The sequence below is a fragment of the Schistocerca cancellata genome, chromosome 1, assembly GCF_023864275.1.
Source record: "Schistocerca cancellata isolate TAMUIC-IGC-003103 chromosome 1, iqSchCanc2.1, whole genome shotgun sequence".
Classification (NCBI taxonomy): Eukaryota; Metazoa; Arthropoda; class Insecta; order Orthoptera; family Acrididae; genus Schistocerca; species Schistocerca cancellata.
In genome coordinates this window covers 894041303-894068118 of record NC_064626.1, presented here as the reverse complement: position 1 = coordinate 894068118, position 26816 = coordinate 894041303, and the positions used below count along the sequence as shown (strand labels likewise).

The 26816-nt window shown below is 43.0% G+C and overlaps 1 protein-coding gene across 1 annotated transcript in view; it reads left to right on the top strand.

Annotated features, from left to right (window-relative positions):
* LOC126112051 (coiled-coil domain-containing protein 157-like) overlaps positions 1 to 26816 on the top strand; it is a 127815-nt gene that overhangs the window by 37852 nt on the left and 63147 nt on the right. The window contains exon 3 of the mRNA XM_049915008.1: positions 13262 to 13379. Within this exon, the coding sequence (XP_049770965.1) occupies positions 13262 to 13379 (118 nt within the window). The remainder of the gene's footprint in view (positions 1 to 13261; positions 13380 to 26816) is intronic.

Sequence of the window (26816 nt, the reverse complement as noted above, 5' to 3'; positions counted from 1 at the left end):
CACTAAGAGACTAAAGTAAACGAATAAAATAAAGTCATGAAAAATAGTCCCCTAGACCCTAAAGTCGGAACACTAAACACCTCTGCAGCATGCACTGAACGAAACTATCCACACTGAATGTCTGCGACAACAGAGTGGGCTTTATATAGCCCCGGCGTCGCAATTTCTCTAAGCGTCAATGCGACGCGAGGCGGAGGGTTCCTGGTGCTTCTGCTCCAGTCCTTTTGATGTCGCTGCGGCCGCAGCGCTGGCCTGTAGGCGCAAGTCTTTACCCAAAGCTTCGAGCACAGGGACAAATTTTAAGTGTGTCGGCAGCACCGTAATACATCAAGATTCACACCACTCGTTTTCAGTTAACCTGCGTAGTACCGTAATAATATTTATTTTAACTCATTACTAAATGTATTTTAAAAGGTAACTACAAACAATGAAAATAAAATATTCCAACATAATTTTGTGATTTTACAAAACGTAATATGACTAATAATTTTCTTAAACTATTATCGGGGCTCCCCCCCCCCAAACGAATTTTTGAGGGGCTCAGGCCCCATGGAGTCAGCGCCTGTGGGTGTGGCAGAGTTGATGTGAGGCAGCGTCCTTTGCAGGTATAGGGTAGAGCCATTTTGCCATGCACTGTATACTCTAACTACAGCTGCACACGAACAGTTTACAAACCTAGCCGTTTCGGAAATGCTTCCACTCTTGGCCTAAAAGCCAGGGATGTAAGATAAAACAATCCGTTTCTGCATTACAACTACTGCACTGTTTTCTGCATCCCTCAACACACGTTAAGTACCATTCGCTCCACTTCTAGTGCTGTCACCTGCCGTCTGTGAGTGGTTATTATACGTTGACATCGAGCAACGGCTTAGTTCACATTAATGTGGCTGGACCTTGTATAAGATTGTTTGTAAGCAATGCACACTACAATAGGATGGCTCAAATGGCTCTGAGCACTATGGGACTCAACATCTTAGGTCATAAGCCCCCTAGAACTTAGAACTACTTAAACCTAACGAACCTAAGGACATCACACACACCCATGCCCGAGGCAGGATTCGAACCTGCGACCGTAGCAGTCCCGCGGTACCGGACTGCAGCGCCAGAACCGCTAGACCACCGCGGCCGGCCTACAATAGGAAGCTGAGAAGAATCCCTGTAAGGGGGAAGTAGCCCTTCCCCTCGTTTCCTTCCACCTTGCGGCTGCCATTTGTCTGCATTAGTGGCAGTCCTAAAAATATTGCCATACCAGTGGAACCTCATTGTCAGCATCGTAGTGTTTTGTTGTTGAGTTTTTGTTGTCACCTACTTACTTCTGTTTTTATATATAGCATCAGTGAAAAAGAAGAAGATCCTAGCAAACCATGCATGCAGACATCACACCAACACTTTAAGCAATAAATGGACGAGAAAACCCTGCCACTGGCGACGTTTTAACTTTATAAAATGAAACGTGAATCTTAACAAAAAACGCATAACAGTATTTGCATACATAGTATCAGTATTAGTAAATTATTGAAGCAGCATGTACCGATGTATGTGCCCTAACATAGAAGAATTCTAGATCAAGAGTCCCCCATCAAATACGCTAAACACCTACCCCCCCCCCCCACCACCATCCCACCCTTTCCCAACAAATTGATCCTCCTAGGGATGGGAAACGAGAACTCATGGCTGGAGACACCCAAGAATTTCTCGATGCATTTCTAATAAACGATGTCTTGCTACGACTGTCGAGGGTACATGAACACTTCTTACTTCATGATTCAGCGTCTGAAGAAAACGACAAGTTCAGGCTTTTGCAGTATGAGCCAAGCGGCTGGGTTATATTCAATAACATACATGACATGTATCAGGCCTGTAACGCCAAACAACATACGAAGAATATTAGGTCATCATTTGAGCAGTTTCACCCGTTTCAAATTGTAGCTGTAGTAAATCAAACACTTGTAATGCATATTGATGGCATCGAAGGGGAAATCTTGCGCATGAAGGCTAAGAAAAGAAAGCGTTACTACTTTATTTCGTATTGGTACATTCGAAAGCCGAAAAGTAATACAATGGGCATCATTGGAAACAGATGGATTTTGAAATATTTCTAGGCAATCAGGCGTAACTAGCAGCTCATCTTTTCTATAGGTCTTTTAGAAACAGTGGTGGATAATTATGTAATTTCTCTTCGAAAGCGTGTTGGTATGCAAACAGAACGGACAAAAATATGTTTTGTAGTGCTCTCCCCGAGATAACTAGAAACCAGTGTCAAGTGATGAAAAGATTTCAGCTGCACAACAATGCCCTCAGAGAAGAGACGCAGCTCTGTGTTTGATTCCCATGATCTGATGTGACATAATCCCTGCCCACATTAATTGCGCTGCAGTCCTCACTGCACCACATCAGTAGAAAAAATGGTTCAAATGGCTATGAGCACTATGGGACTTAACTGCTGTGGTCATCAGTCTCCTAGAACTTAGAACTACTTAAACCTAACTAAACTAAGGACATCACACACATCCATGCCCGAGGCAGGATTCGAACCTGCGACCGTAGCGGTCGCGCAGTTCCAGACTGTAGCGCCTAGAACCGCTCGGCCACCTCGGTCGGCACATCAGTAGAGGCGAGAGCAAAAGTAGCATGGTGTCTTGAAGTGTCTCCACCACGCTATCTGAACTCTAACCATGCAACCAATCAAAAGCCAGAACTGGATAGCCAATCGAAAGGCGCTATGGTTCACCATCGTGCATATTAATATTATTTTGTTTTTTGGCGCATTGAAAACTTAACACAAACACGTCACCCTTGGTACAGTTTCTTACAATTAAATGTTAGTTAACGACATATTGGCAGTAAAACCCTTCAGGAGATCCCAACATAAATAATTATAGTATTTTTAAATGCTGTGTGTGTTCAGCTGTGTGATGAGAGATACAGTGTTACGGAACTGACGAAAGTAGGTTTTGCTCTTGTATGCTAAAACTTTTTTCTCATCATCTACATCTACATCTACATACATACTCCATCTTCTCTCCCTGTTCCACTCGGGAACAGAACGAGGGAAAAATGACTGCCTATATGCCTCTGTACGAGCTCTGATCGGTCTTATCTTTGTGGTCTTTCCGTGAAATGTAAGTTGGCGGCAGTAAAATTGCACTGCAGTCAGCCTCAAGTGGTGGATCTCTAAATTTCCTCAGTAGCGATTCACGAAAAGAACGCCCCCTTTCGTCTAGACTCCCACCCGAGTTCCTGAAGCATTTCCGTAACACTCGCGTGATGATCAAACCCTACCAGTAACAAATCTAGCAGCTCGCCTCTGAATTGCTTCTATGTCCTCCGTCAATCCGACCTGATAGGGATTCCAAACGCTCGAGTAGTACTCAAGAATAGGTCGTATAAATGTGAGAATCTACTTCGTTTCCGTTTCTGACATTGAGTTTTTAAGCATATTCAAGATCAACCTGTAACCCTAGGCGGCGGGCTACTATCTACTACTAACTGTATGTTAACATCGTCTCTATATTATATCCCAACTTAAATGACAACATGTTTGTTCGCCTTGTATTATATCCCCACTCAAATTACATCATCTTTGTTTTGAGATGCATTCAGTCGATGTTAGAATAAGAATACGAGCACGGAACTCCCTAATAGCCCAAAAACTTGCAGCATGTTTAAAATGCACGAGTGTTTAAGGTTTTATCGTTTTACGTTATGTTTCGTTTTTAATTAGCCTGCGAACTTCGTAAATTACATAAATACAACAGTATTTACAATATGCGATTCATTTTCTTCTTAAAATACTAGGTCGTTTTCTAAACAAGATGATATATCGAGGTGTTCGAATACATTTTACATTTAGTGTACATGAAGATAGAAAAGAGGTAGGAAATTTAGGGACAGTGACAGATTGTACATATTTGTAACACATTCTGGGATCAGCATGAAATTTATAGTTTTCCTTGTCACAAATATTTGGCCGTTTTATCCCGAAATTCGATGGCGTCGTTAGACAGAAAAATTGAGAAGGCGATGGTATGCCATGCTGAGGGTTTCAACTCCAGAGTTACAGATAAATTCTGCAGCAGAAATGACGACGTACGTTCTTCATTTTTTCGTCACTGAGCGCAACTACTTTTTATTTTAATATATTTTTTAAAACTTGTTTTATTTTTATTTTTTTTAATATTGTAGCATACTTGTAAAACCTACACAAGCTGTGTACTTTCGTTGGTGTGAAGGGTGCTCGTTGTGTTTTTGTTTCATGAAACAAACTCTGCAACAACTGTTCGTAAATTTCGCACTGAAAATGCTAAAGAACCGCCAAGCAGGCCTAAAATTTACTCTTGGCACAAACACTTTGTAGAGACGCGTTGTTCACTGCAACATGATAAAACACCAGGTCGCCCGAGTGCCGATAATTATGTCGAACAGATTAGGCAGAGCTTTGCCCACAGTTCACAAAAATCAACGCCACGTGCGTCTCGTTAGACTAACATTCCACTAAAGACTGTTTGGCGAGTGCTGCGTAGACGTTTTCACTTGAAACCATACAGATTCGTAATGGCACTGCACATTAATGATGCAGATAAGGTTACTCGTTGGGAATTCTGTGCGGAAATTTTGCATCGGATAGACGACGACGTGACATTCCTGAACACAATCTTCAGCGATGAGTCAACATTACACATCAGTAGTGTGATGAACACCCATAACTCTAGACTATGGGGCAGCGAAAATCCAGTGAGCGTTGAGCAGCCGCTGCTGAAGTATCAGCGCAGCAGTAGTGAAGTAGCGAGTCGCATATTTAGCTTTCGTATTTGTTTTGTAGTTTGATTCTTAATTTCTTTCCGAGTGTTTGTGCGCTTGCATATTTAATTACATAAAATCCTTGCGTATTCTCTTATTTGAGAGGAGTAATACTGCTTATTGATAGCCGTAGATAAATTCATGGAGCCGTTAGATATTAGCAGTAGGATGGATAGTGTGTGCGTGCTGTATGCGGGCGCAGGAGGAAATGGCCGCGGTTCGCAAGCAGCTGAGCGTGCTGTTGGCCACGGTCAGCCGCCTTCAGGCTGCTGCCTCGAGGTGCAGCGACGGCGGAGGATCTGGCGCGTCGCTTGAGACACCCCAGGTGTCGCTTGCTGCGTCCGCTGACTCAGCCGCCGAGGCACCTTCTTATGTACCCGGCGCGTTGGGGCCACCCTCACCTCAGGGTGAGTGGCGGACTGCAACGCGTTCGCGTCGCTCGAGGCGGAGGGCCAATGTGGAGGTTGGCCAGCTGGCCTCGCCCGTTCATCCTGTCAGTGAGCAGGTGGCCGCTCCTTCAGCACGGCCCGAGCAGGAACACGGGGCAGAGGCTTGCTGGTTATTGGGAGCTCCAACGCTAGGGTGGTGATGGAGCCCCTTAGGGAAATAGCGTACAGGGCTGGAAAGAAATCCAACGTGCACTCGGTTTGTCTGCCGGGGGGCCTCATCCAAGATGTGGAGGCTGCCTTGCCTGCGGCTATCGAGCGAACAGGGTGCAGTCGTCTGCAAGTAGTTGCTGACGTCGGCACCAATGATGCCTGTCGCTTAGGTTCTGAGGCGATCCTCAGTTCGTACAGGCGGCTGGCGGATTTGGTGAAAACCGCTGGCCTCGCACGCTGGGTGCAAGCAGAGCTCTCTATTTGCAGCATCGTTTCCAGAGTGGATCGGGGTCCTTCGGTTTGGAGCCGAGTGGTGGGTCTCAACCAGAGGCTTCGTCGACTCTGTGACGGTCTTGGCTGCAGATTTCTAGACTTGCGCTATTGGGTGGGGAATTGTAGGACGCCCCTAGATAGGTCAGGGGTGCACTACACAAAGGAAGCGGCTACTCGGGTAGCAGAGTACTTGTGGCGTGCACATGGGGTTTTTTTAGGCTAGGAAGTAGTGCGAGGTGTCCTCATGAACACTTACCAGTCGACGTGCAGGCAGGAAAATCAGGACGCGCTCAGTGTAAACACACTTCAGCTATCAAGATATTAGCAGTAAATTTTCAGAGTGTTAGGAATAAAGTTCCTGAATTTACTGCCCTCCAGGAAGCGTGTGGCGTGCAAATTATTCTCGGGACTGAGACCTGGTTGAACCCTGAGATAGGAAGTTCTGAAATATTTAGTGAGGGTTGGAACGTGTATCGGAAAGACAGATTAGACACCGTAGGAGGTGGTGTCTACTGAGGTCGAAGTAGAGTGTGACTGTTAAGTTATCTGGACACGTTTAACAGGGCTAGGGGAAATAAAATTAATTGTGGGGTGTTATTACCGGCCACCAGGTTCCACCGTGACAGTTCTAGAATAATTCAAAGGGAGTCTACACTCTGTATCGCAGAAGTACCCGGATCATGTTATACTAGTCGGAGGCGGCTTCCACCTATCTAGTATAGACTGGGATGTCTATGGCTTCATTACAGGTGGTACAGACAAGCCGTCGTGTGAATTACTCTTGAACACATTATCCGAAAACTGTCATGAGCATCTAAATCGACAGCCAACGCGTAATGAAAATATTTTAGATCTGGTAGCCACGAACAGACCAGACCTCATCGACGTTGTCAGTGTTGAGACAGGGATTAGTGACCATGATGTTGTCATTACGACTATGGTTACGAAAGTTAAAAAGTCGGTCAAGAAGGCTAGGAGAGTATTCTTACTAGAAAGAGCAGATAAGCCGTTGTTAGCATCCCACTTAGTAAATGAATCGACTTCATTTACTTCCGGTACAATGGACGTGGAAGAATTATGGACAAATTTTAAACACATTGTAAATAACGCATTGGACAAGTATCTGCCGAAAAAATGGGTTACGGACGGTAAAGAGCCACCGTGGTTTAACAGCGCAATTCGGAGAATGCTCAGGAAGCAAAGACAGTTGCACTCGCGGTACAAAAAAGATCGTGAGAATGAGGACAGGCAAAAGGTAGTAGAGATGCGTGCTGCTGTAAAAAGAGCGATGCGCGAAGCATTCAACCACTACCACCGTCATACCTTAGCAAAAGATCTTGCTGCCGGCCTGTGTGGCTATGCGGTTCTAGGCGCTTCAGTCTGGAACCGCGTGACCGCTACGGTCGCAGGTTCGAATCCTGCCTCGGGCATGGATGTGTGTGATGTCCTTAGGTTAGTTAGGTTTAAGTAGTTCTGAGTTCTAGGGGACTGATGACCTCAGATGTTAAGTCCCATAGTGCTCAGAGCCATTTTGAACCAAAAGATCTTGCTGAAAACACAAGGAAATTCTGGTCTTAGGTAAAATCGGTAAGCGGGTCAAAAGCTTCCATCCAGTCACTCACTGATCAGTCTGGCCTGGCAACAGAAGACAGCAAAACGAAAGCTGAAATTTTAAATTTAGCATTTGAGAAATGTTTCACACAGGAGGATCGTACAAACATACCGCCGTTTGAGTCCCGTACACATGCCCGTATGGAGGACATCCCTGGGGTTGTGAAGCAGCTGAATGGTTTGAAAATAAATCGCCAGGTCCTGATGGGATTCCAGTTCGGTTTTACAGAGAATACTCTACTGCATTGGCTCCTTACTTAGCTTGCATTTACCGCGAATCTCTTGCCCAACGTAAAGTCCCGAGCGTCTGGAAAAAAGCGCAGGTGACACCTGTATATAAGAAGGGTAGAAGGACGGATCCTCAAAATTACAGACCAATATCCTTAACATCTGTTTGTTGCAGGATTCTCGAACATATTCTCAGTTCGAATATAATGAATTTCCTTGAGACAGAGAAATTGCTGTCCATGCATCAGCACGGCTTTAGAAAGCATCGCTCCTACGAAACGCAACTCGCCCTTTTTTCACATGATATCTTGCGAACCATGGATAAAGGGTATCAGACGGATGCCATATTCCTTGACTTCCGGAAAGCATTTGACTCGGTGCCCTACTGCAGACTCCTAACTAAGGTACGAGCATATGGAATTGGTTCCCAAATATGTGAGTGGCTCGAAGACTTCTTAAGTAATAGAACCCAGTACGTTGTCCTCGATGGTGAGTGTTCATCGGAAGTGAGGGTAGGTCTCCCTTTGTTTTCTATCTACATAAATGATCTTTTGGATAGGGTGGATAGCAATGTGCAGCTGTTTGCTGACGATGCTGTGGTGTACGGGAAGGTGTCGTCGTTGAGTGACTGTAGGAGGATACAAGATGACTTGGACAGGATTTATGATTGGTGTAAAGAATGGCAGCTAACTCTAGATATAGATAAATGTAAATTAATGCAGATGAATAGGAAAAAGAATCCTGTAATGTCTGAATACTCCATTAGTAGTGTAGCGCTTGACACAGCCACGTCGATTAAATATTTGGGCGTAACATTGCACAGCGATATAAAGTGGGACAAGCATGTAATGGCAGTTGTGGGGAAGGCGGATAGTCGTCTTCGGTTCATTGGTAGAATTTTGGGAAGATGTGGTTCGTCTGTAAAGGAGACCGTTTATAAAACACTCATACGACCTATTCTTGAGTACTGCTCGAGCGTTTGGGATCCCTATCAGGTCGGATTGACGGAGGACATAGAAGCAATTCAGAGGCGGGTTGCTAGATTTGTTAATGGTAGGTTTGACCATCATGCGAGTGTTACGGAAACGCTTCAGGAACTCGGGTGGGAGTCTCTAGAGGAAAGAAGGCGTTCTTTTCATGAATCGCTACTGAGGAAATTTAGAGATTCAGCATTTGAGGCTGACTGCAGTACAATTTTATTGCCGCCAAATTACATTTCACGGAAAGACCACAAAGATAAGAGAGATTAGGGCTCGTACAGAGGCATATAGGCTGTCATTTTTCCCTCGTTCTGTTTCCGAGTGGAACAGGGAGAAAAGATGCTAGTTGTGGTACGAGGTACCCTCCGTCACGCACCGTATGGTGGATTGCGGAGTATGTATGTAGATGTAGATGTAGATCTACTATTATAAGTTTTTCGTTTCCTAATCTAACCGTGGTACTCGTTCATGACAGCTCCAATGTTAATTTGTTTTGTGACCTTAGAAAATAGTGTGCTGTCCTTTCTTCTTCATGGAGGAAACTGTCACTGGTATTGTATATCTGAGTACGCTTGAAAACTTTTTAGTTTCACAGATCGATGAAGATGAACGAAATGGGATGGTTTACTACCAGCAAGACGGTGCACCACCTCATTTTCTCACGGAATTTTGAGATTTCCTCTATAAACACGCCCAGGTCACTGGACTGGCCGTGAAAGGCAAATAGCATATCTACCTCCCTCCAAAGACTTGACACAACTGGATTTGTTGCTCTGGGATTTCGTTAAAGACCGTTTGTATGTTCCTCCCATACCACACAATTTACTCGACCCGAAAGTCGAATCTACACTGTTGTTGTACAAGATACAGCCAACTTGCTGCAAAGAGTGTGGGAAGAAATTGATTACCGGTGGGATGTTTGCCGCATCAGAAATGATAGTCATATTAAACTAAAATTACGGTTGACACTTTTATATGACAATTGAGGTTGTTTGCTACAAAATTATATAACTCACGATTCTGTATGTTATCTCAGTATCATTCCATTCTATATTATTCCAAAGTTGTAAAGTCCTTTGTAACTCACCCTGTATTACAAATACTATTTCTACCCAATGTCGAGAGTTTCAACATACGTTTCATTTCTAACCTAATTAACACTAAATGTTCTCTTACGCACAGGAGTTATACAGCCCTCAACAACCCTATATACCTACAGTATAGGCTGTTTGATTCTCCAAAAGGGAAAAAGAATTGCAAATTTGTTAGAATAGCAACACTTTGCGTAGTTGTCTTCACTATTTTAATACTGTGTTTTTGTACAGTATATTGAACAACAATCTGTATGTTTGCTTTACCTAGGGACCTGAAGATGAATTTTCACCGAAATCAGTCTTAAATAAATAAAAGCTAATACAGAGCTGAAGGCATCATCATTATTGTACAGAATAAATAATGATGCCTGAAGAGATTTAATTATGTCAGCTTGCAAACTAAAGAAACTGATAAAACTCTTACAGCTTGCCATATAATAGTATTGTGCCATTATTTACCTAAAAGTTTGGACTACTCATCCTTCATTATATTGAAGAGAGAATTTTATCACTTTCTTGAATTATTATCTATGGAAGGTGATGTAACTTTAGAATATATTGACAGATTCAGTATGGACCTGGGAAGAAGATGTGCAGATATTTTGAAACTGAGGGTGGATGAAATTCCTTTTACCAGAAGTACTGTAGAGAATTATACAGTTTGCCAGGAAGGACAGTTAGACCTTAGATATGATGATGAAAGGATACATATATTCGTTACTAATGGATATAAAAAAGTATGACAAAACGAAAACATGGCAGTGTTATCCAAATATGTGGAAAACGATATCACTTTTTGGATACCTTTCCCTACCTCATGTCTTGTGGAATAAGACTTTAGCGCTGTTAATCATATTGTGACCAAAGACTTCATGCTTCTGTGTATGCAAGGTATAAATAGACTGGTAGATTTAACTACAGTAATTTATTTTATAAAAATTTATTTTGCCACACTTTGCGAAAATTTTATATAAAGTATTTCGTGTGTAATTATTATTGTGTGCTTTAATTTGCTATAATTCTCCTCTACAAATTTAATAAAGTAAAGTTACTTCCCCTCTTTATAAATCACCATTACTGTGGAACACTTGGGAAGTTAGAAAATTTGACTACTAAAAGAGATACAGAAGTGGGCGATTGGTATAAAAAGGTTGTCTACCACTCTTGTACATCACGTGTGACGTGGCAGCACAGTCCCTGTGAATCCTGAGTTATGCCTGGTGCGCCAGGGATTAAAAATCCAGACAAAATGAAGAAATCTAGTTTTGCTTCAGATACCAAGTACAGTAGTGTAGTGCTGTACAGTATAGTGTAGTGTAGAACTGTAAATTACAAAACTTGTGATATAGGGACAGGACAGAGCAGTTAGCTTATGCCTCCTGGATTATGGATGAATGAATATCTGTGACCCATCTGACCGAAGGTTAGTATGTGGTTGTTTGAGTGTAAATATGATACGCAGATTTTTGTAACGTCATTATCGTGAGTTATACTGATAGATTAGAGTTTTGTGTTAAAATGTTATATGTTATATTCAGATATACCAATTCAGGGCAACAGTTTTTCTGTTCTTATATGTAGGAAACCGTCTAAAAGAAAAAGAATGCAACTAAATAAATGCCCATTACTCGCTCACTGAAATGCAGGCTTCCAATCCACTCCGCCCCCTCCCTTGAAGCCAACCAACCAATCCGCTCCACTTATAAAGTATCGCAATCCAGCTGTGACTCATCTCTTAATGTACTTGTTTTGCCCTTAGCTTGGTATGTGTTGGTTGTAAAGTTAAAAATATGAGGGAAATCAGCAAACTAAATAATATCTTATATATAGAAAAAGTATTTTATTCGCCTACTAATGGCAACAATGTTTTTTGTTATTTATTTTGTCTGGTGTTTGATCATATAGCAAAAACTGTTCCATTCATTCACGTGTTTATTTAATATTGGGCATTTATAATCTTCAATCTTAAGTTCAGAACAATGTCCGATTACAGTCTAATTCAGTTGGAGGAGAAAATGAAACTCCTTTCAGAGAAGAACAAAAAAATGCTTTTGTTTCCAAATACCATCCAAACTGGACCAAGCTGAATTTAGTTGTCAGTTTTTTTGTTTTTTAACTAAACTATTGCTTCATGTCCGCCTCGCTAGCTGAGTGATTAACATCAACTGGCTGCCATGCGGGAGCCCCAGATTCTATTTCCGGTAGTGCTAGCGATTTTTCCTTGGTGAGAGAACTGGTACAGGGTGCATTCAGGCTAGTGTGGTCACCTAAGGCGATACTCGACCGGTTACTAGCGCTTCCAAGGTCTGGAACGGTCAAGGACTAGGAGATCAGTGTGCTGACCACATACCCCTCCATACCACACCCGATCATACCATTGGCAGAGCATACTATGGTCGGTCGGGATCGATTGGCGTGTCTGGGGTCAGAACGTGGAACTTTATCTTTTTTACCTCTTTGTTTTCATGTTTATGTGGAGCTGAAAATCTTGCCGTTTAGAGCTGCCCTTAGGTGCAGCTTCTGCATGTATCGTTCCGTTTAGCGCTTTTGACTACTCCTTTTGAGATCGCAACATCCGCAGATAAACGGTAGCGGCTAAACGAAACATCGATCCCTCTAATGAGTAATTCTTACACTAACGGTAAGTTGATTTGCCACCACATTTTAACACTTATTGAAGTTCGGAATGAATTTTCAGTCTATAGTGGACTATGCGCTGATTGGAAACTTCCTGTCAGATTACATCCGCGTGCCGCACTGGGTACCTCCGTCCATACCGTGCAAGTGCTCTATCGACTGGGATGTCCAACCACGACCCGCAGTGTACTCTCCAAACCTCACAGTTTTCCTGTATACCTTCCGGAACTAGCTCTCCTGAATGAAACGATGTTACGTAGAAACGTCTTAGCCACAACGTGGAGGATTGTATCCAGAATGAATTTTTCACTTTCAGAAGGTAAGATTGGAGGTCAGACACTGGCGGAAATAGATCTGGGAGGGCAGATCGTTGGAGCACTTGCCATCGAGAGGCAAAGACCCCAAGTTTCAGTCCCAGTCCGGCATTTCTTGGGAGGTGCTTCGCGAGATTCTCGAGAATTTAGCTATTGAGAAATAGCCAGAGAAATCCCTATCCCTATTAGGACCTACCTGAAGATTTAACGCACGCAATACGCTAAGGGGCTGGGCAGATAGCGGCTTCAGGAGTAAGGACGTTGTGAGCCATCTTAATGACACCATGTACATGTCTCCTTTGACAGGAGACAGAGCTCACACATCTCAGCACTGCAACGGGCTCACTCACTGCTATCGATCTCTCAGGATGCTCTCCAGTTCTCGCACTCACTTCTCAATGGTAACTGGACGATTAATTGCAATTAAGTGATCCTTTCATAATACTGGTCCAGCTACCATACATAGCAGTGCCCAAAAGAAATATTTGTTACCGTCCATAAACTACTTTCACCTCCGTAGTTTCAAAGATTTTGGAACAGAATACTTACTATGTTCTTTTATATGTAAATGTTCATAGTGTAGCCCTTTCCAGTTTCATCGTTTTGTGTATAATTGAAAAAAAGTTAAAACAAAAGGACATCAGTATAACGAAAATATTTATTTGTGAATATAATCTATTTATTAATGTTTAAGTAAGTAAATAATCATAGGTATGGTATTCCAGGATGGGTGGTGGACTAGCAGAAGGCTTCTCGCAGACTGACTATGCGTCAGCTTCTCAGGAGTCAGAAGGTGGTGCTCCTTCGTATGAAGTAACAGAACCTTCCGAGGGAAGCGTCTCAGTAAGTGCCACATCTTCACATTCATCATATAACTTTATTAAACAAGTCAATGGCGATTTTTACAAACGATTTAGCGTAATTTTCTGATTGTCTGTCTTTAAGCGTGTTTGCAACAAAAATTTGCCATCTTAACACTTAGAGTTCAAACAGCACGGAAAAAATTTCAAAACGTAACCTTTCTCATCGTACTGAACAACGAGAACAAGAATAAAAGGGCTAAAAGTAAACACTTAGGTGATTTAAAAGATGGTTTCACTATGGAACCACTAGGACACATAGTTTTAAACCAACCATCATTTCATGTAATATATTTGAAAGCAGATTCGGATTTTTCCGAAATGCGATCCACATCTCGGAACTCCATTAGCTCATAACGCCCCAAACAAATAATAATCTCCAATAACAACAAAATGTGGTTAAAATTTAATAAATTTTGTATCGAAACTACATACATACACACTGTTTTCCTTTTGAAACTGCTCAGAGAAACGATACCACAACATCAAATTTACCTTACAGTAACTTCAGATATACGTAACTTTCGCCGTCAATGATCTCTTCAATATGGCTACTATAAATAAATGACCGCATGTCACGAAGCACTATCTCCCTGCCGAATGTTGCTTTGCACTCTATAAGTGACCGCTACAACGCACTACATACGTAGAAGTACCTCAGTGTACCATTACATGTCTCTGTCCTGGAACAGCGTCGGTGGTTTCATGCTAACAGCACTGACACTTCAAAAAAAAGTATGAAAATGGTCGTTTCAGGTAGAAACAACTGGTACGCAGAGTATTAAGAAAGGAAGCATAAAAGGCAGGAACACGGGTTCTCAGAATGTTAAGAAAGAAAGCATAGATCGTTATTGATTTTTCTCCGCGTCTCATTTGCCCATATGGTGTCTACTTTAACTGCTGTAAGCATTTTTTTTAACCCCCAACGAATGGTTAAAAATTTGTCACAAATGGGAAAACAGATTGCCAAATACCTCTCAACATCTCAGTTAAGCTCACTATTGGTGACCTCTGATTGTCTTTCCGAGACTAAGTAAATGTAAGTACAACCTGCCTTCTTACACGTGTCCACTGCAAACGGGTCATCATTATAGCCAACTAGAACTCGGAGCATTCGGTCGTATGCCGATTAGACCTTTGAGGAAAACACAATCTTAATACTCTGTCTGGCATACAAATGAAATTCAAGGATTTTATATCCGCTTCATGACCAGTTTTATTTTAAAATTCTATATGAACCTTGTGTTTGGTTTTATTTCATTCGAAAAATTCCATGTTACATCAAAAATTACAGTTAATAATTTTTTTACCTACATCTGAATAATTTTAATAGGTGAAGCGGTTTATGTGTTTCCTTACTTCTGGTCCAAAGACGGCAAGGTAATTTATAAGAAATTGCTGAAGCATATTGTGTTAAACAATTATGAATTATTACTGAGATCTCCTCTTGCATGTCGTGTGTGAATTGATAGCATTGGACTGGGGGCCAAGTGAAAGAAACTTTAATGTTGTGATGCTTGACTGTACATAATATGGCACTGAGATGGGCGTGTTTCAGCCTGGCAAGCACATCGCAAATGTGTAGCGCATCGCAAATGTGTTTATCTGAAAATAGGTTGTTGCTACTGAAATTCTGGGTAGATTTTGTGATAAATTGGGATTGCTTTAATGTGATTTCGAGACAAATTTTGTGATGAACTGATACTTATTTTTTGGGACGTATACTTAGCTATGGCCTTTGCTAAAATAACCTATCCAGTAATGCAGCAATGACCATCCAACACACTCAAGGACAAACTAAGCTGTGCGTGTACAAGAAATTAGTGGCAACCTTTTTCCTGAGAATAATTTCAGCAGCAGTAGTGAAATGAGAACCTACATACAATTAGTTACATCATTGTCTTGCTCACACTGAACAGTGGTAGTGTTCTGTGCAATGTTGATCAAATCCATACATGCTTTAAAAGTGGATATATGTATGCATGTATGTATGTGAGTTGCACATCTCCTCCGAAATTACTGGATCGATTTCAACCAAACTGGGTACACGTAAAATTTACTGTATCGAAAGAACCACAATGAGTAAGAATCACCTTCCCCTCAAAGGGGCGGCGGTGGTGGTGGTGGGTAAGAAGCGTAGCTTACGACGTGCAAGTAGCAGGAACATTTGAGATTCAGAGCACTTAGTGACTTGCTACTAACTTTACCCAGAGTTTCAAACCTTTATGCGACTTTTACTCTTTGACACCCCTCACAGAGTGGTGAAATGAAAGAAGTTTATCACTTATCACTTATTACGTTTTCGCTGTTTATGCAGTAAAATTGCCGTATTAGGCATGACGTTTTAATTTGTTACTTCTTTGATACTAAGGCTTGTTGTCGGGCCGTACAGCAGGCAACAGTGAGATTGATATCCCACCGCTGTCTATGGCGTCTCCAGGCATGTCTTCGCGGGTCATCGGGGCACAGTTCGAAGCAGAACACAGCACTGAAGACAATTCTAATCCATTTCAGGAGATTTTAGGCCGAAGATATCTCTGGATACGTCCTGGCCAGTGGTGGGATATCATCTTGAATGTCGCCCGCCATATACCCCGATAACAAGTAGTGGTGGTCTACCTGGGGTGTCACTGCTTTTCATAGCGGGACCCCTTTGGTTGTCATCCACGGCACCCTTACAACACACCGGTATGTCTATAATATTCTGCGTTCCCTTTTGTTGCCCTTCGTGTTTGCGAAACCCTATCTTGGCCAGCAAGGTCGCCAGACCTCCTTTCAGTCGAGAACGTGTAGAGCGTTATAGGCAGGATCCTCCAACCATCTCAGGAATTTGACGATCTAACGCACAATTTGGACAGTATTTGGCACTATATTCGCCAGGAGACTTCCAACAACTCTGTCAATCAATGCCAAGCCAAATAACTGCTAAAGGGCCAGAGGTTGACCAGCGCGTTATTTACTTGCTCAGTTTGTGAATCTCTTTCTCTTGAATAAATTATCCAGTTTTTCTGAAACAGTAATAAATTGTAATTTGTTTGTCTGTACATCACGTCTACCGATTTCCATCCCATTCGGATAACTCCTTTGTGGTGCGTTTTTTCTTTCTGTCTTACAATTGTAAATGGTTGACTTGGCGAATAATTTGTCGTACCCTCCTATTGGCACGTACGTGATAATATGGAGAGAGAAGGGGGAGGAGGAGATGGACAAACAGAACGGGGGAGGGAGGAGATTGACACAGATAAGGTGGAGGAGGAGATGAATAGAAAAAGGGGAGGGGAAAATGAGCAAAAAGGGAAGAGATGCAGATGGCCAGAGAGAGGGGACGAGATGGATAGAGAAAGGAAATAAGAAGAGACGGAGAGGGGGGGGGGTGGACGGAGAGGGACAAACAGAGCATCTGAATAAATACATACCCGGGCACCCGGGCAATGGTAGGCACTGAGCTAGTAGTAATAGTGGACAACAGTGAGACAAGCAAAAAGTAACAGGAAAAAGTTTGAGATTCCCTGTTCTTCACAGAGAGGGATTCTGCCTCTTTGTTCTTCGTTATTCACGTTTGACAACACTGGAAATATGGAATCCGTGTGCTTCTGCCTACTCAGCATGCATTGTCACAGCGTTGTTCTCCTGCAAATGCAAAACAAGAATTGCTGCACTATACCCGCTTTATAAATGAGCTGCACCATTTAGTTTTGGCTTCTCCAGCAGCATGCTACGATCTGGTGGCGTGGGTTATTCGTGTGTACCATGACTGTATACATTTACCTGCAAACAAACAAAACTTCAGCTACATAACTTCCTGTTTTGTAGGTGATAATTAAATTTTTTTGACTGATCCTCGTCCATGCAAGGATATACACGAAGTGGTTGCCAGATTGGGATAAGCTCTTTGCATCGCATGGGCTTGTAAGCGAGATAGTTATCAACCAAACACTGTGACAATCACAACATGCTTAGGAAGTTCGCAGCAGCACAGTGGAAAAAATATCATGAAGTGGGGCAATTACACAACTGACACGAGAGTGTGGGGGATTACTCTAGATCAAATTTTACTGCCTCGGAGTAATTTGTCGCTTGAAAAAGCACATTGCAGAAACCAACTTAAACGAAGAATGCATATTTTGAAGTGCCAGAATCTGAAATACGTAAATCACGAACAAATTATTATTGATTAATTCATAGTGATTCAAATACAAAATGAATTGACTGTACAAGAAGGAATTACATAATTTAAGTCAGTTAATGTCGATTACCGATTCGGCGCCCACGTGGAGCAGATTGCATGCTGCCGTCTTGTAACCGGCGTGCAAGGAAACTCAGGCCAAAACACGCTGGTGAGACAAAACGCGGGTTTACTGAAGAATGGCATACAACCCGCAGGCCTTGACCAATGACGTCAGAAGTTACTATAGATGATGTATTGCACAGATTTAACACCAGAGCCGAATATTGAGAAACAAAGAAATGTAGGGCAGAGAAAACAGATGCTTGGTATATAGCACGTACTTTCGTATTTGGAATATAATGTTAAGCATATCACTTCTTTGAGGCCTAGTATCCTATTCTTCAAATGACCTGATTTATCTACTCTTATGAATATGGAAGACTTGAAGCAGGGTTCGTCGACTGCAGTAAGAGTACAAATTATACAGCTGTCGCTTTTTTTTCACCTTCGCTGGCACTTATACTACTACGATATTTTTCAATCTGTGCTAGTACTGTCGAAGGTGAAAAGCCGACCTATATAGGTCAACTGAAGAATAGGATAATAGTACTAGCAAAGGCGAAAAAAGTGACATACGTAACACTGGCATCCTATAATACAGTTGAACTACGAATGTGGTATCCTGTTCTTCATTTGACCTATATAGGTCAACTGAAGTGTGGGATGCAAATTTTACGTATGTCGGTCTTTCCGCCTTTCCAAGTACTAGTATCAGCTGAAGAATAGGATGCTTGTAGTAGTAGTGACGAAAAAAAAGATCACCTGTAAAATTTGTACCCCGTACTTCAGTTGACTGAATAACAGATACTATCGCTAGCGAAAGCGGGAAAGTCGACATACGTTAAATTTGTAACCCGTGCTGCAGTTAACCTATACGGATCAACTGAAGTTTGGGATACAACTCATATATGTCTACTAAGGTATTCCATGCTAACGTTACTTCTAACACTTTTTTCTTTTCCTTCCTTTTTTGCACCAGTATCCCATTCTTCAGTTTAGTTGGTAAATCCATACCTAAGAAAGAAAATCAACAAGCAAAAACTGTCCAGAATGAAACAATTCTTCCAAAATATCTCTAACTCACAAGGAATGAAAATAAGTACCGAATGAATTGGATCGAATTTGAACGGATTTGAATTAATACAAGCGCCAAAAATCGTACGCAATGCCTGGTCCTGTCTTTTAAAAACACATTCATTTACATCAAATTACAATGATGACACCTCGCCACAGAAGGTAACTGATTTATTATCAATGGCTCGAAAATAAAGACATTAATGTCTATGAGTAAATTAAGATGTCATTGGTCAAAACCGATAGGTTGCAATAAACTTCTTTAGTTGGCCCCAAAACGTTATGACCACTGCCCAGAGCAGGTTCATTGTCGCCTGGTAACTGTGCTGGCGCGTGACGCTGTAAAGGAAAGTTTATGTACGTGGTAGAGACAAATAGGAAAAATGTTCCAGCAACGATACGAGTTTCAAATGGCTAACGTATTGACATAAGTGACTCTGACAAAAGGGCATATTGTTGTGACCCGGCGTTCGGAAACGAGCATCGAGGAAACGGGGAAGATGGTCGGCTGTTCGCGACCATGTTGTGAGCACTTATGGAAAGTGGTTGAAGGAAAGTGAAACTACAAGTAGGAAACAAGGTATTGGACGTCCACGTCTCAGGACAGAACGTGGACGTCAGAGACTTGTGCATTCTGTGAAGTAGGATAGACGACAATCTGTGGCAGATCTGGCGGCTGAGTAGAATGGTGATGCAGCCACAAGAGTTTCTGAGCACACTGTTCACGTACATTCTTGAACATCGGACTCCCGAAAGTGTTTTGAACATCGGGCTCCACAGCAGACGACCCAGCAGAGTTCCCTTGTTGGCATAATGACATCGCCATTTAGCACTGCAGTATTCACGCGAACATCGAGACTGGAATGCGGAAACGTGCCATCTGATCGAATGAATCACGTTTCTTGTTATATCAGGGAGACGGTGGTTTCCGCAGTTATCGTCATCAAGGCGAAACGCTACTCGAAACATGCATAGCACCACGGAACCAAGCCAGTGGCTATGCTATAGAGGAAGTTCACCTGAGTCTGTGCGACTTGTGATAGTAATCGAAAGCACCATGACGGCTGTGGACTACGCGAATATTGTTGTGGACCAGCTGCATCACTTCATGCTTTATGCCTTTCCTGACAGCAATCCCATCTTCTAGCAACGATAACAGCCCACACCACAAGGCCAGAATCGTATTACAGTGGTTTCAGGAGCATGATAGTGAACTCACGTTCATGTCTTGTCCACCAAATTCATTTGATCAGATGAACCAGACGCTATTTGGCGGTAGTCCGAGACAATAAACCACTGTCCCGTAATTTACGAAAATTTCCTGACCTGCGTGTACAAGTCTGGTGTGAGTGAAATGAGCCGGACTGACATTTACACTCTTAAGACAAAAAATAACATCCAAACGGGACGAAAATCGGTAGATGTGACGTACATGTAGAGACAATCAAATGATTACAAAGTCAGAAAAATTGGATGATACGTTGAAGGAAAGGAGCTTCAAAACTGAGCGAGTCAATAATGCGTTGGTTCTCATCTGGCCTTTATGGAAGCACTTATTCACCCTGGCATTGTTTATACGAGGTGCATTCAAGTTCTAAGGCCTCCGATTTTTTTTCTAATTAACTACTCACCCGAAATCGATGAAACTGGCGTTACTTCTCGACGTAATCGCCCTCCAGACGTACACATTTTTCACAACGCTGACGCCATGACTCCATGGCAGCGGCGAAGGCTTCTTTAGGAGTCTGTTTTGACCACTGGAAAATCGCTGAGGCAATAGCAGCACGGCTGGTGAATGTGTGGCCACGGAGAGTGTCTTCCATTGTTGGAAAAAGCCAAAAGTCACTAGGAGCCAGGTTAGGTGAGTAGGGAGCATGAAGAATCACTTCAAAGTTGTTATCACGAAGAAACTGTTGCGTAACGTTAGCTCGATGTGCGGGTGCGTTGTCTTGGTGAAACAGCACACGCGCAGCCCTTCCCGGACGTTTTTGTTGCAGTGCAGGAAGGAATTTGTTCTTCAAAACATTTTCGTAGGATGCACCTGGTACCGTAGTGCCCTTTGGAACGCAAGGGGTAAGGATTACGCCCTCGCTGTCCCAGAACATGGACACCATCATTTTTTCAGCACTGGCGGTTACCCGAAATTTTTTTGGTGGCGGTGAATTTGTGTGCTTCCATTGAGCTGACTGGCGCTTTGTTTCTGGATTGAAAAATGGCATCCACGTTTCATCCATTGTCACAACCGACGAAAAGAAAGTCCCATTCATGCTGTCGTTGCGCGTCAACATTGCTTGGCAACATGCCACACGGGCAGCCATATGGTCGTCCGTCAGCATTCGTGGCACCCACCTGGATGACACTTTTCGCATTTTCAGGTCGTCATGCAGGATTGTGTGCACAGAACCCACAGAAATGCCAACTTGGGAGGCGATCTGTTCAACAGTCATTCGGCGATCCCCCAAAACATTTCTCTCCACTTTCTCGATCATTTTGTCAGACCGGCTTGTGCGAGCCCGAGGTTGTTTCAGTTTGTTGTCACACGATGTTCTGCCTTCATTAAACTGTTGCACCCACAAACGTACTTTCGACACATCCATAACTCCATCACCACATGTCTCCTTCAACTGTCGATGAATTTCAATTGGTTTCACACCACGCAAAATCAGAAAACGAATGATTGCACGCTGTTCGAGTAAGGAAAACGTCGCCATTTTAAGTAAAATGCGTCTCGGGAATAGTTAAAACTGACCAAGGTGAAAGAAATTCTTATTTTTGATCCATCTTGATATGATCACATAAAAGTAGCAGAAACGACAGTGGACTTAGTGGACTTATAGTAGAAAGTGAAATTGTTGTTTGATGAATGATTTGGAAAAAAATAAACTTAATGAGAAGTAACACTGAATCTGTGTTGTCGGATTGCATGGGGACATCAACATGAAAACAAAAAAGTAGTGCTGTAAGTGCTAAAATCAAGTAGATATTTTTAAATGTAATTTCCCTAACATTGAGTATAATGATACCAGTTGAAACAAAATCTCAGATGACTCCAGTGAATTGCTTTAAGTGTCTTTATATGGTTCTTTTATTTAATAGAAGTGACTCGTAGCTTGATTTGGGTGCTTATGTGCAGCTCACTGCAAACAAATTGGAAGAAAAATATTGTGAACAAAGTTAACACGCCTGAGATTAAGGCAGTGAATAAGCTAGAAATTCCAGTCCTGTGCTCTGGAGTAGTTTGACAACTATACCTACTAACACACCCGTACCCTGCAAACCACTGTGAAGTGCATGGTAGAGAATATGTTCGATTGTTCAAGTTATTAGGGCTTTTTCCTGTTTCGTCTAGTTATGGAGCGTGCGACGAGTGATAGTTTAAATGGCTCCATTCACGCTGTGATTAATCTAATCTAGTTCTCACGATCACTATGGGAGTGGTATGTAGGAAGTTGTATATTCCCAGAGTCATAATCTAAGGCCAGCTCTTGAAACTTTTTTGAGTTGGCTTTCTTAGGATAGTCTACGTCTGCCTTCAAGAGTCTGCCAGTCATGTGCCTTTAATTTCTCTATGACACTTTCCTGTGGTCAAACAAACCTGTGACCATTTATGCTGCCATTCTCTGTATACGTTCAATATCCCTCGTTAGTCCTATATGGTACAGGTCCCACACTGTTCAGCAATGTTCTAGGATGGGTCATGCAAGTGGTTTGTAAGCAATCTCCTTTGTAGACTGTATGAATTTCCTAGTGTATTGAAGTCTGCCGCCTGCCTTAACCATGAGTGAGGTAATTGAATCTATTAGAGATTAAGTTGGGCCTTGGGGCTTTTTCAGTTTTCCCCATGCAATCTGACAACACAGATTCAGTGTTACTTCTCATTAAGTTTATTTTTTTCCAAATCAATGCCAGTGATACTACTATCTATTTCGCTCGTCATTTGAGTAATAAGAGAATTAAACTGGGCATTATTCCTGGGTGTTCCTTTGTAAAGGAACGTTTGAAATTAGAATTAAGTAGTTCTGCTTTTGCTTTGCTATTCTCAATTTCAATACCTGTCTCGTCTTCAACTGGCACTAACAACCTTTTCATGGTGACCAGAATTTCTTTGGGTTTTGTGGAATACCTTTCGACAATATTCTGCTACACTAGCCATTCAAGACTTCATGCATTGCTCTCCTGACAGCCAATCGCGTTTCTTTTAGCATCTCTCTATCTATGGCATGAAACTTCTTTTATACCAGTTATGTAGTATCTCTGTTTCTTGAGAAGTTTCTTTACAGTGACTGTATACCTTAGTGGATCCCTCTCATCATGAAGTGTTCTGCTGGGTACATACCTCTCTAGTTCATCGTTAACTATTCTTTTAAACTCGAGCCATAGTTGCTCTACATGCTTCTGTCATGAGATTCGAAAGTAGTGCTTCTTTGTCTACTACCCTTGGTACTTTTGAAATTCATCCTTGCTGCAACAGACTCCTGGTCATTGATACCAGTTTCGACGTGGGCATCATTAAAGATGTTAAATCTGTTTGTTGCCATTAGATCTAAATATTTCCATTCTGCGAGGGGTCCCGAACTATCTGTTCTAGGCAGCTTTTAGCGAAGGCATTTAATAGTGTTTCATGTGATGATCGGCAGATACTCACTAGGATTTTAATACTCTCTCCTATAGGGGAGCATTTCTATGAATCATGCCGACACTTCTGGTTTTCCTACGGCTATCGTTATCTGGATTGTATGGAGAGTCACCTAGTGCACACCTGACTCCATCTAAAGGTGAATGTCCCTCTCAGTGTAGCAGACGTAGAAGATGACGCTCAGCCATGGCTCCGTTTATGAAATGCTGCTACAACTGTTGCGATTATAGGAAATGAGGATCTGCGTTTCAGAAAAGAGCTCTTAAATTTGAGTTGTGGGTTGCCACGTTTTATTTAGTGCTGTAAATCTTGCCACAACATCGTTGGTACACAAACGAATTATTACACAACATGTCACTCATGTTTAATAATGTTTATCACAGTTTGTGATCTCGTAATTGACACTAATGTTCAAGATAACTCTTCTTGATGTTTAAGATAGCATCTCAGAAAAATTTGCACAGTTTTACACTCTTGGTGATCATGACTTCATAAAAGCATAACCGCATTCGGCAATCGCCGTCACCCTACTCTTACAACTACACTCCTGGAAATTGAAATAAGAACACCGTGAATTCATTGTCCCAGGAAGGGGAAACTTTACTGACACATTCATGGGGTCAGATACATCACATGATCACACTGACAGAACCACAGGCACATAGACACAGGCAACAGAGCATGCACAATGTCGGCACTAGTACAGTGTATATCCACCTTTCGCAGCAATGCAGGCTGCTATTCTCCCATGGAGACGATCTTAGAGATGCTGGATGTAGTCCTGTGGAACGGCTTGCCATGCCATTTCCACCTGGCGCCTCAGTTGGACCAGCGTTCGTGCTGGATGTGCAGACCGCGTGAGACGACGCTTCATCCAGTCCCAAACATGCTCAATGGGGGACAGATCCGGAGATCTTGCTGGCCAGGGTAGTTGACTTACACCTTCTAGAGCACGTTGGGTGGCACGGGATACATGCGGACGTGCATTGTCCTGTTGGAACAGCAAGTTCCCTTGCCGGTCTAGGAATGGTAGAACGATGGGTTCGATGACGGTTTGGATGTACCGTGCACTATTCAGTGTCCCCTCGACGATCACCAGTGGTGTACGGCCAGTGTAGGAGATCGCTCCCCACACCATGATGCCGGGTGTTGGCCCTGTGTGCCTCGGTCGTATGCAGTCCTGATTGTGGCGCTCACCTGCACGGCGCCAAACACGCATACGACCATCATTGGCACCAAGGCAGAAGCGACTCTCATCGCTGAAGACGACACGTCTCCATTCGTCCCTCCATTCACGCCTGTCGCGACACCACTGGAGGCGGGCTGCACGATGTTGGGGCGTGAGCGGAAGACGGCCTAACGGTGTGCGGGACCGTAGCCCAGCTTCATGGAGACGGTTGCGAATGGTTCTCGCCGATACCCCAGGAGCAACAGTGTCCCTAATTTGCTGGGAAGTGGCGGTGCGGTCCCCTACGGCACTGCGTAGGATCCTACGGTCTTGGCGTGCATCCGTGCGTCGCTGCGGTCCGGTCCCAGGTCGACGGGCACGTGCACCTTCCGCCGACCACTGGCGACAACATCGATGTACTGTGGAGACCTCACGCCCCACGGGTTGAGCAATTCGGCGGTACGTCCACCCGGCCTCCCGCATGCCCACTATACGCCCTCGCTCAAAGTCCGTCAACTGCACATACGGTTCACGTCCACGCTGTCGCGGCATGCTACCAGTGTTAAAGACTGCGATGGAGCTCCGTATGCCTCGGCAAACTGGCTGACACTGACGGCGGCGGTGCACAAATGCTGCGCAGCTAGCGCCATTCGACGGCCAACACCGCGGTTCCTGGTGTGTCCGCTGTGCCGTGCGTGTGATCATTGCTTGTACAGCCCTCTCGCAGTGTCCGGAGCAAGTATGGTGGGTCTGACACACCGGTGTCAATGTGTTCTTTTTTCCATTTCCAGGAGTGTACAAGAAGAGAGCTTCTGTCTCGAGCGTTTCAACTAATCACAGCCCAGGAAAATCCTTGCTACGTAGTATTGCCAGGCTTAGTTCAGCCAGTGTTAAGTGAGGATGTTGTTTCTAAATGTATCGTGACGCCTTAAGTTGTGACTCAGATGCAACTGAAATATTCTACACACACTTAGATCTTGTAACAGATTTCACGACATGATTTGTTAGGTACAATTTGCTAGAAATGTTAAAAGAAGTTACGTAGATACAGCTAAAAATCCGTAATAAAGCCCTAACCCTAATGGGCAACGTAACGGTTGGCCGGGATCTAAACTCTAAGAGCGCTTTTTGGCAGTGTATAGTCACCAGTAACAATGACAAGACACTTCATTACTTCATTCAGTCGTCGATAAACTTGATAGTCGCCGTTTCTGATACACATCTACATCTGCATCTATACTCAGCAAGATAATTTCCTGCGTGCTGCGGGGGGTACTTTTTTGACCTAGTGGCATTTCCCCCGTTTCCTGTTCCAGTCGCGTACGGTGCGCGGGAAGAATCTCTCTAATTTTATCTTGGTAGTCTTTTCGGTACATATATGTAGGAAGAAACAACGTGTTGGTTGACCCTTATAGGAATGTACGTTCTCGGAACCTTAACGGTACATCATGCCATGATGCAGAACGCCTCTCTTGCAGCGTCTGCCACTGAAGTTGGCTGGTCATCTCCGTGACGCTTTCGCGCTTACTAAATGAACCCTTTGGCTCATATATCTGGTAGGTGTCTCATACTGACGAGCAATACGAGGTATTGGTTGAAATACTGTTCTGTAGGCTTCCTTTGTTGATAGACTACATTTCCTGAGGATTCTTCCGATAAATCTCGTTCTGGCATCTGCCTTATTCGGAATTAATTTTGTGTGCTCGTTACAATTTAAATCGCTCTGTACGCATACGTCCTAGATATTTTGTGGAATTAACTGTTTCCAGTGATTGTTCTGAAATTTTGTAATCATACAATAATGGGTCTTTCTGTCTTTGTATTCGCAATACGTTACTTTTTTTATGTTGGCGTTCAATTGCCACTCACTACATCTAGCGTTGTTCCTCCGCAGGTCTTCCTGCGTATCGCAATAATTTTCAAGCTTTGCGACTTATTTTTATGCGAACATCATCATCCGCTAAAAGCCTTATGGTATTTCCAACGTTATCTACTAGTTATTTATATACACAGTCAAAAGCAATGGTCCTACAGGGTGCGACGCTGGAACTTCCTTATTTAAAAAATCATAAATCAGAAAGTATTAGAAACACCAATTTAGCCGGCCGCGGTGGTCTCGCGGTTCTAGGCGCGCAGTCCGGAACCGCGCGACTGCTACGGTCGCAGGTTCGAATCCTGCCTCGGGCATGAATGTGTGTGATGTCCTTAGGTTAGTTAGGTTTAAGTAGTTCTAAGTTCTAGGGGACTGATGACCACAGCTGTTAAGTCCCATAGTGCTCAGAGCCATTTGAACCATTTGAAACACCAATTTAAT